Source organism: Bombus huntii, chromosome 4 (assembly GCF_024542735.1).
Source record: "Bombus huntii isolate Logan2020A chromosome 4, iyBomHunt1.1, whole genome shotgun sequence".
NCBI lineage: Eukaryota > Metazoa > Arthropoda > Insecta > Hymenoptera > Apidae > Bombus > Bombus huntii.
The window spans coordinates 5,796,461-5,806,632 of NC_066241.1; the positions used below are offsets into that span (position 1 = coordinate 5,796,461).

General features: G+C 28.6%; 3 protein-coding genes across 6 annotated transcripts; 2 read left to right on the forward strand and 1 right to left on the reverse strand.

Annotated features, from left to right (window-relative positions):
* The first annotated feature begins 29 nt into the window (after positions 1-29).
* On the forward strand, positions 30-783 carry LOC126864542 (40S ribosomal protein S21). The gene is made up of 4 exons (XM_050616000.1): positions 30-176; positions 265-322; positions 450-585; positions 664-783. Exons 2-4 carry the CDS (start codon positions 273-275, stop codon positions 727-729), a joined length of 252 nt encoding a protein of 83 aa, XP_050471957.1. The 5' UTR covers positions 30-176; positions 265-272; the 3' UTR covers positions 730-783.
* Positions 784-838: 55 nt separating this feature from the next.
* LOC126864515 (TBC1 domain family member 9) lies at positions 839-8,302 on the reverse strand. 3 transcript variants are annotated; one of them, XM_050615936.1, is made up of 19 exons: positions 8,073-8,302; positions 6,880-7,046; positions 6,577-6,750; positions 6,407-6,503; positions 6,140-6,329; positions 5,985-6,061; positions 5,840-5,896; positions 5,563-5,767; positions 5,272-5,477; positions 4,899-5,185; positions 4,628-4,831; positions 4,222-4,553; positions 3,909-4,064; positions 3,654-3,839; positions 3,393-3,581; positions 3,050-3,212; positions 2,634-2,990; positions 2,436-2,557; positions 839-2,363 (listed from the first exon to the last, which is right to left on the reverse strand). In XM_050615936.1, coding segments are annotated over exons 1-19 (3,390 nt in total). In that variant the 5' UTR covers positions 8,075-8,302; the 3' UTR covers positions 839-2,144. The 3 variants fall into 3 exon arrangements, with proteins under 3 accessions (XP_050471893.1, XP_050471891.1, XP_050471892.1); XM_050615934.1 differs by having other exon boundaries at positions 7,903-8,297; XM_050615935.1 differs by having other exon boundaries at positions 2,634-2,966; positions 7,903-8,287.
* Positions 8,303-8,451: 149 nt separating this feature from the next.
* LOC126864538 (acyl carrier protein, mitochondrial) lies at positions 8,452-10,129 on the forward strand. 2 transcript variants are annotated; one of them, XM_050615995.1, is made up of 3 exons: positions 8,452-8,733; positions 9,341-9,457; positions 9,819-10,129. In XM_050615995.1, exons 1-3 carry the CDS (start codon positions 8,575-8,577, stop codon positions 9,996-9,998), a joined length of 456 nt encoding a protein of 151 aa, XP_050471952.1. In that variant the 5' UTR covers positions 8,452-8,574; the 3' UTR covers positions 9,999-10,129. The 2 variants fall into 2 exon arrangements, with proteins under 2 accessions (XP_050471952.1, XP_050471953.1); XM_050615996.1 differs by lacking the exon at positions 9,341-9,457 and adding an exon at positions 9,189-9,296 and having other exon boundaries at positions 8,453-8,733.
* The last annotated feature ends 43 nt before the right edge of the window (positions 10,130-10,172 follow it).

Here is a 10,172-nt window from a genome sequence, read left to right on the forward strand (position 1 = left end):
ACAACTGTCGAATCTTTCCAGATTTATTATTGATGATATGAATTTCTAAAAATATATAGAGACTTATTGTCAATGTTGGTAACCGTGATTTTAGTTTCTGACATATATACGTACTGTTGTCGGAAAAGTTCTTTTGCGTACGGAGCCATTTTACTTTGCACATTTAGCAATCAAAAGTAAGAGTATATCTTAATTTAAAAGCTCCTAGTGTTATAATTCTGTACAAAACATAGTGTATATTATATATTTTAAACTCTGTTACAGATATAAAAATGGAGAACGACAACGGAGTACTTGTTGACTTGTACATACCAAGAAAATGGTATGTGATACACGTGGATTGCTATTTTTAATAATATAACAATGTCCTTCTTTAAATAAAAAGTGCAAATATAGCTATAAATTAACGTTAAATCGGCTATAAATCTTATATAAATTGTATTTTATAGCTCATCGAGTAATCGTATCATTCATGCCAAGGATCATGCATCTATTCAATTAAGTATTGCTGATGTTGATCCTGAAACTGGACGCATGACTGACTCTCAAAAGATGTATGCAATTTGTGGCGCTATTCGTCGTATGGTACGTTATTTACTGTTGTAGTAATTACTGGTAGAAATTATCATTTTTTTAAAATAGCTGCTTTCTTAATTTTTTCAGGGTGAATCTGATGATTGTTTGGTACGACTTGCAAAAAATGATGGTATATTACCAAAAAATTTTTAATCTATGATAATTATTGTATTCTTTCAATAAAAATATAAAAAAAAACTAATACAATGTGTATTACTGAATCAAACTACTAACTTAAATTGTACATATAATTTTATGAAAGTTCTATTATATATATCATTTATTATATAATTTGTACATGGAGTTTTACATATGAAATAATGGATCATTATATACATATATATGATACAGAAAGATAAATTTTTAGATATTTCATGCTTGTTACGATGGAATAACTTTTTTCGCTAGTTCCATTTAAAAAATTATGTATGCAATGATTATATAAAAATAAAAATCATTTTAAAAAATATAGTTACATATGTCAAAAAAGTATGATTTCAAATATTAATATTTAACTGTATTTAACAAAAACATTTACAAATGTTTTAAAATATGTATCCGTTCTAAACTTTGTATTATGCATGTAACGCCTTGAATAATAAGAGATAGTATAAATTCTTAAATATTTCGAAGATTTATCTAATATTGTTTTGAGGACGTATATAGTATAAGTATAGTCTTGATCGATTACCATATTGTTTTAAAATATCAATTTATCACACACTAATTATTATTATAATTGTTGGTAATCAAAAATTAGTGTACAATACTTTTTTCATTGTTTTTAATGTTTTGAAATTTTTAATATATTTGCGAGATTAAACAGTACATCTATTAAATGAGTAAAAATATTTCATGATTTTGTGCATATATCCCTCATATCATAATTGGGAAAATATGGAAACTTGTAAGTATTCAATACACTTTAATTCTAAAAAATATTTCTGTTATATTATACTAGTATCATTTATCGGGAACTTTATCTTCAAGCATGAATATTGTTAAAATGTGATGGAACTGATTTGGAACTAACATGTCAGAAATATTACCCTGAGTATATTCTATTGATACCATCTTTCGATTTTGATCAGTATGATTATTATATTGTATGATTAGGCCAATAGATTTATATATATTTAAAGATTAATATTTTTGAAAGAATAATTAATTCTTAATTACATTTGCAGTAAAATTTTATCTTTAAAGTAAATTAGTACATAATATTGCTTACTAAAGAAAGAAAAAGCAATAATATTAAAAATATAAAGAATTAAACGTTTTTTATATCTGTAATTTCGGAACCAATAAAAAATATAAGAGTAATACCAAATAAAATTTAGATGCTACTTGAATTACTGCATTGAAACATGTTAACTACTATTTTCTTACAAAAATGTATTTTGCACATTACAAACCTATCTTTTAACTAAGATTTATTTATCTAATTGCAATGAATGTAGAAATTTCCTTAGGAAACGAAATTACTGGTCAATTATTCAAGGCAATCTATGACTTTATAAATTTTACATATATCTTACACTATTCTCATAAACAGTTAAACCTGCGTATCAAACATTTAACACAGGAGTATCTGATAAGGAATGAACGCGATTAAACCTACGATTTTTTAAAGTTGTAATCGATTCTGAAAGATCTGCTCTTTTACTAAAAAAATCAACTATAGCTTGACCTGTTAAGGCAGATGCCAAGAACTGTTCGACACTTATTGACCAATCTGGACCAGTAGATGCAACTACATTTGACGGATTTCCATTGCGATCATGTGACTAAAAATCATGTTTTATGTACAATTTATAATATATTCTAAGATTACTTACTTAATATAAATAGTATGTTACCCGTTCTACAGCTGAAGGTGTTTGTTGAACAGCAATAGCTGCCAAAAGTAAACTGTCTTCAGACTCATCTCGACCGACGTAAAACTTTTTACCAACATCGCCTAATTGGAGTAAAAGTGTACCTGTATGTAAAAAAAATGTTTTTTTATTTAATATGGATTCAAGCAGTAATAGTACTTTGATATGTGTATAATTTACCTATTGAAGCTATACAATGGTAAGTTTCTTGTTCTTCTGGTTGTGCAGGGAACATGTCATAAAGAGTTTTCCATAATGCAATGAAATGTCTTTGTGACATTTTTGGCACAGTTTTTAGATCCAGTGGGCTGTCTTTGGATGCTATCATGGAGCGTAAGCTTCCCATGCTTTGAACTTCCCATGATTGATCTCCCTGGCTGGTCAAACTTGTCGATCGAGATAAAGTACCGATACTCGGTTCTTCCGCTAAACTAACTGGCATTTCTAAAGAAGCAACGCTTTGTTCCATACTGTCAAAAAAATCTGTAGCTTCTGCTGCTACTTCAGCACCATCTAATATTGATATGTTTAACTTATCTAAAGTAACAATAAACAGTTTCTTATTATAATGCTTTTAATTATAAAATAATATTTACCAGAATGCGTTGGCGATTCGAAATCAACAGGTGTAAGTAATGGTGGTAAGTGTAGAGTATATAAAAGTTTTAACCTTTGTGTTAAATCTGCAGTTGCGGTCATACCAATCGCTTGTACTAATTCCCGAAAGTTCAGTAGTCCATCACGATTACGATCCATTAACTGATATACAATACTACTTATGAACATTTTCTGTATTTGCTTGATCTTATTCAATAAAACTAACATACACATGGATGTTAATTCTCTAATATTATCTATTATTTTTCATAATTTTCTTTTTTGTTATAAATAGCTACACTTAAAAGTAGAAAATTATTTTGTAAAATTCGATTAACTTACACGAAATAATCGGGCGGCGAGAGATTCAGCTTGACTACATTTTCCCCATGGAGACAAGCCACCAAATAATATCCTAAATAGTTCAAAATCTACTTTATATGCCTCATAAGGTGGCTGCGTTGGATCATAACGATCAGGTTCAGATTTTCGTTGGCTCATTAATTCTTCTCTTACTAAACTTAACAAATCCTAGATAGTGATATCATTGTTTTTTAAGCATCTGTGTTTTTTGAATGTATACTTTCTTAAATATATTAATACCTGCAGTTCTTCCATTGTCATATATTTGTCAACAACAACACTTCTAATTACATTTTTCTCAATTCCATCTTCCAAACTTTGAACTACCCTAAGCCTGTGTTTTAAACGAAGTCTTTCTATTCCACCAATAGTCAAAGATCCATATCTTGAATATGCTTCATATATTAAAGTCTGAACAGATATACTCTAAAATAATAAACACAAATAAAATCATGAATCTCCGTAAATATAACTAATGCATAAAAGCGTTTTTACTCTATTAGGAGTAGCGCTATCAACTGGTCTAGGAAGTATAAGTCCTTCATCATTGAATACACCCCCAAGGTAATCCGTTAATAACTGCATTGCTTCACCATCGTCACAGCAATTTAACAATTTATCCTGATTCCACTCCAGTACTGTCAATGCTATCTGACACAGGAAGAAAGACCTGTTTACTTCAAATTTCCTCTGTATGTATTTTATTCTGTATTCATTAGAAAGGATATCAATAAAATTCAATATCTTCACTAATAAAAAATAATTAAGGAGCTAAAAACAAAATATATGTACATAAAATATGTTGTACCTGGAAAATTACTTTCGCTCCATCATAGAAAAAGCAATCCATTATATTTACTGCGCTACTAGTTGGCATAACGCTTAAAAATATGGTTAAGAACCATGAAAGTGATATAACTTTAATGAGACCAAGTTCCTGCAATCTAGCATGTAAAGTTGGTAAATGTTCAGCAGCTAACTCTTCTAAAAGACCTTGGTCAACAAGAGCACCGACTACTCTTCTGTCATAATAATCAGGCAATAACGATTCACATACATTACATAACTGCCAGAAAGCAGATTCTTCTGAACAATAGATCAATAGAACTGAAGCCACTATATTCATGGCCTGACAATAGCCTGTTTTAAGACAATTAAGATTAAATAATTTTTGAAAACTTTATAATGACAAATTTCACGAATAAAATTTTTACCGATTTGTGGATTTTTCCAAGCGTATGCAGAAAGAACTCTTCTTAAAGCACTGATACCAGTGTCAGATTGAAATGCTGGATGCTCGGGTAAAGAACGGTGCAAATCTCGTTCTATTTCTTCATTTGCTTGACAAGACTTACCCAATGATTGGTCAACTAACGATTTATAAAGTCCTGGATTCATTACCATTTCGTTTAACGCGCCTAGAAATAAATTGAAACTATGTTATACCATTCAATTATATGGTAATGATTATATTGACTGCATTACCCGAAAAAGTAAGCCAAACTTCTCCTCTAAGAGACTGTGGTATACCCTGAATTATAAGTTTTGCTGTTTCTGTTGTTCTGTACATTGTAATACCTCTACCATACTCTGCAAAATGGAGTTCCCATTGTTTTTCTTTAGCTTCTTGTTTTAGCGTCGCTTCATTGCTTAATGGAGCTTTAAACAGAGTCATTAATGGTGGTTGTGGTTTCCAGTCATTAGCGGTTTTAGTTTCCTCATTGTTGCTATTACTATGTAAACTATTATGAAAAAATGCGTAATCGACGCTCCTATTTGAAAATATATTAATTACTATATAGACATATTACATATTAAATTGTATGATCAAAACTAAAAATATTAAGTGGAAACTTACAAATTTGATAGCTTAGATTTTGCTAATAATTCAGATATTTTCTGAACAACAAAATCTCGATCGTGAATCTGAGCAAATAAAAACGACGATCGAGCAGTTGTTACTAGAATAGATTTGTCTATTCCTGTACTAGTTGACTGATTTTCAGCTGGTTCAATAAGCCTTACTTCTCTTAAAGGTATAACTAAACTTACTAATCCTCTTACCTACAATGAAATGGATATTGAATTACGTCATTAGACATAAAATTTATACATATTTATATTTATTTAAAATAATCAATATATTTACTCTGCTTTCAAAACAAAGATAATTCTGGGAAAGAAATATTTTTCCCCAGACATATCTTTTATTGTATGGTGTCCATAATGTTGCATCAATACTACCATCTAATTTTTCATTTCCTGGTAGTCTGAATTGTAATCTGTAGGCTTCAGAATGTGCTCTTGCATCAAGATCTCGTTTTAAAAAGGATGGTTTTTTAGGTACGTTTTTGCTGAAAATATAATTATCATTATAATCAATGTACACAAATTTTATTCAGAAACCTGTAAGTGACTTCAAATACCTCAGTTTATTTAATAGTTCTCTATCTTCGTTAAAGCCACTTTTTTCATCTATAAGCCTAGTAAAAATAAAATAACATTAATTTATGAAGCACATTTTCTATCTATATTCTTACACTCTTATCTATTGTATATAAATAATGTTACCTTTTCATAGCAATATTTGTAAGCTGCTCCATTAACGAATATGTATCTGATTTATGAAGAAACATTGAAAAATAATGCTGCAAATGAAATAAAATATTGAATGCTACAGATAATGTAATAATATAAATAATAAACAATCACAATATTTTATTTACCTCTTTATTGTCTCTAGTTACAACACGTATACTATCTGGAAATAAGATGGAATTAGTTTTGCTTAATTCAGTAATGTCTGCCCATCTTATAATTAATTTTGTTTCTCTTGCCAATATATAGGCATAAAAACACATATGATTTATTGATAAATATAACCACCCCTGTCTAGGCAAACGAGATTTCCAGTAACTAAAAAGATACAACGTTATGAGGTTTTATAAATTTTACTGAAATTTTATATACTTTTAAGTTAATTATACAAGTACCTGCATGAATAATAATTGACCAATTTATCTTCTTTTGGTATATTGAAAAGTTGATGAAATTTAAAAGATACAGTTTTAAATGATTCTGGATCTTCTTCTGTGGATAACATAGACTTCAATAATACTATACAAAAATTTTATTTTTTGATCAATTTCTCATAATAACTTACCGTCAGCAAATTGACAATCTGGTATATTATTTGCAATAATAGATTGTATTTTACAACAAACAAATTCAGTTATTTCTTCTTCAGTATCAAATGATGTTAATGTATCCATCAAGTTCGAGTGAAGCCATTCCCAATCTTGTAAAATTTCTTCATGTGTCAAGGAACATGCAACTGCTATAAGTTAAAAAAATTATTTTTAAAAGATTTTTATCTATAATAACAATTTCTTATACCAATATGATATGAAGAAACTATATAAAATATAAGTATTTTATCTTATTAATTTATATTGAAATATTTTACCCCAATAAACTTCTGATGATGGCGTTTGATGTAATATCCTAAATGGTGGAGGTTTAGTGTCAAAAACGCTATCCAATGTCCCTACCAATATAGAAGTAAGGCCTTTTGTCTTTCCATGTCCTTTACGGCGTTGTAAAACAAAATATACAGTTGCTTGTTCTGTTACCCTGCATGACAAAGACAACAAAATTCAAAGACAACATTCCTGTTTGAAAATCACTCTAACACATGAGATAAATACTGTTTATTTCAAAAAACATAATAAAAAAGCTAGGTGTAATGTCAAAGTATTTTTAAAATACATAAAAGTGAAGTGTTATAAGCTCAATTATATGTTACATAAATCCTTTAAAGTAGAAACGAGTCATAAAAAATACAATAAAGATATGACAAATAAACTTCAGTAGTAAAGACTACAATTTTATTGTGCAAACCATATTACAAAAAAAAGGCAACAACTTTACATAATTTTATATTTACATTTTTGTAAATATCAGTGGTATCTTTCACCTTTTTTCATTTATATTTTATTCATAAATATCACCGAATGAGAATGAATCAATGTCATAGATAATAATTGACGAAATGATTCCAATAGAGCGGATGTCTGTTATCGATAATAAACCATATACATCCTCCCACATATAATGTATTATAATTTATACTCCTACACTGCATGATATATAACGTAAGAAAATACATCTAGCGATGATTTATGGTTCTAACGATAGTAACTCTAACTAACAAGATCTAACGGACACATAACGTTTAATACCGTCAAATATATTTACGATATGTAAGCAAATAATATTATGTTAAATACAAAAATGACAAATCAATTAAAAAAAGAATTATTTTTCTGTTTAGACTAGCATATACATAAGCTCGTAGAACTCTGACAAAAAAATAAATGCTCAAAAATTACTTAAATCCTTGAGTATACGTCTGTCAGCTGTCTTTGACGTACGATGTAAACAGTAATTGTAACAGAACATTGAACATCGTATACACGTATCAATTTACCAAAGAGCATTTGCCAGTAGAACCTCTTGTGGCTTCACCCACATATTGACCACTGTTCTTCCAGCACATATGGCACTAACGATACGAATTCGAGCACACTTTATCCAAGACACTAGCAAATTCGCCGTCTGGTCAGCAGAAAAAAATACTTGCCAAAGATAAATACTAACATGAACTCCACTACGAGTCGGTCGTTGTCAGTTGCGTCGATTCCTGCAATTTCGCCATATTCTCAATCTGAAATGTTACTAAGTATTTAATATTCTTTTTTTACAAAAAATTTCTTATCTTCTGAGAAACATTTTAACATTTCTTATATATTATACAAATTGAATAAAATATGATTATAAATAATATTATTGCGACATGTAAATCACTATATCAAAATTTATAAATAAATAATTATGTAATTATTAAGTTAATATTATTTTTTACAATAATAATTGTTAACGTATTATGTACGTGTACATTTATAGAGATTTAACAGTATTTGACGAAATCTTAGAAAGATAATTTTTACTTTGCAGTAAATATATTGCAGGTAGATGTCGCCTACAATTTCTAATTTATGTAAAGTAATAACCAACCGTGGTAGTGAAAATTACGATACGGTAGAAGTTGAGGTACGGGAATAAGCTACGTCTTCTTGGGAGATTTTGCATTGCAGAGAAAATGGCGTCTCTCGCAAGAGTTCGTCTTTTAATGAGAAATACCGGTACATTTGGAAATTCGATTAGACAAACGTGCTTACGTAGTGCCATTACACAACTTCAATTAAATGAACGATTTTTTCACTGTAATAGACAAAATATCATTACCCATGTACCACAGGTAAACACTGCCTTTTTCCATGTTTTCATAAATTCTTTCTGGTAATTCCTACATTGTACTTCAATTTGAGCATTACATAATCAAAATATCTTGAATTTTAAGAAATCAGTGAATATAAATGTATTCAGAGTATAAGATTCGGAATATTTCATTCGTTTAGTATGTATGTTATGTTTTAACTAGATTGAATATCCGTAAAGTAATAGAGTCAGTAAAGTAAAGTTCGATCTTACGACACCAATATTTAAATTTTCTTTCATTAATGTTATCATGTTCGAGAAATATAGAGAGTTGTCATGTTATATACTCAAAATCAATACTTCTCCTATTCGTCTATAATGTCTATTAAAAGCTTTGTAATATATATAATAGAATTATTATAATTGTGTTAGTTGTATATATGTTCTATTTATTTAATGACACGTGAATAATATATGATGATATTGTACATATAGGTAAACATACAATTTGTACGTCTGTGCAGTGCAACACCTAAAACTAAGGAACTTGAAGATCGTGTTTTAAATGTGGTCAAAGCTTTTGATAAAATAACTGATGAAAAGGTTGTACAATTATATATTTTTTTTTACATATTATTATTTTACAGGGCACACGAGTCAAGCAGGTGCGTCAGTACAGTCATGCTGCACCATTATCGCTTGATCTTATTCGCCAGCGTGTACTGTTAGTACTCAATCTCTATGATAAAGTTGATCCTCAGAAGGTATCTATTTACAAGATAATATAACATTAAAAAATACTTGCGAAAGTATTGTGCAAATGATAAAATTTACCAATTTCTGTTGAAAATTGAATTTTTATAAGTTTATTAATCATATTTTATATATATCGTAATATTTAATAGCATTATCATTCATTTTCTATATCTGTTGAAACACCTTGATATAGATAGCTTCTCAGAAAAAAGTAATTATTAATTAATACCTCGCTTGAATCGTAGTGTCTTTGTAATAAATCAATACATATATATATGTGTATATATATATATATACACATATATGTGTAAATTCAATTATTTACCAATTTTTGAAGCATATTATAATTAAAAAATTAACTTTGTGCAGTTATCTTTGGACTCTCATTTTATCGACGATCTTGGTTTGGACTCCTTAGATCACATAGAAATTATAATGGCCATGGAAGATGAATTTTGCTTCGAAATACCAGATATGGATGCAGAGAAACTTTTACGACCTAGGGATATAGTACGTTACGTTGCCGATAGGGAGGATATTTACGAATAAATATGCACATAATATAAGTCATCTCATTAGACAAGTTTTTTATTTTTAAAATCATTATATTAGAAAATAAAAGTTAGACTTTACTTATTCTGTATATAATATAAGTATAATAAAAATAAAATGAATCACTAGATTGAATCTTAAATTATATTGCCTTGTATTTATTCTAATTTA

Excerpts from the sequence above, each read along its gene's own strand:
- LOC126864542 (XM_050616000.1), top strand. The coding sequence starts at position 273 with ATGGAGAACGACAACGGAGTACTTGTTGACTTGTACATACCAAGAAAA. Across the intron at positions 323-449 it reads TTGTACATACCAAGAAAATG|CTCATCGAGTAATCGTATCA; the intron begins GTATGTGATACA and ends TGTATTTTATAG. Across the intron at positions 586-663 it reads GTGGCGCTATTCGTCGTATG|GGTGAATCTGATGATTGTTT; the intron begins GTACGTTATTTA and ends TAATTTTTTCAG.
- LOC126864515 (XM_050615934.1), bottom strand. The coding sequence starts at position 7,946 with ATGTGGGTGAAGCCACAAGAGGTTCTACTGGCAAATGCTCTTTG. Across the intron at positions 6,062-6,139 it reads TAACTAGAGACAATAAAGAG|CATTATTTTTCAATGTTTCT; the intron begins GTAAATAAAATA and ends TTTCATTTGCAG. Across the intron at positions 3,582-3,653 it reads TGACAATGGAAGAACTGCAG|GATTTGTTAAGTTTAGTAAG; the intron begins GTATTAATATAT and ends ATCACTATCTAG.
- LOC126864538 (XM_050615995.1), top strand. The coding sequence starts at position 8,575 with ATGGCGTCTCTCGCAAGAGTTCGTCTTTTAATGAGAAATACCGGTACA. Across the intron at positions 8,734-9,340 it reads TCATTACCCATGTACCACAG|GGCACACGAGTCAAGCAGGT; the intron begins GTAAACACTGCC and ends ATTATTTTACAG. Across the intron at positions 9,458-9,818 it reads ATAAAGTTGATCCTCAGAAG|TTATCTTTGGACTCTCATTT; the intron begins GTATCTATTTAC and ends AACTTTGTGCAG.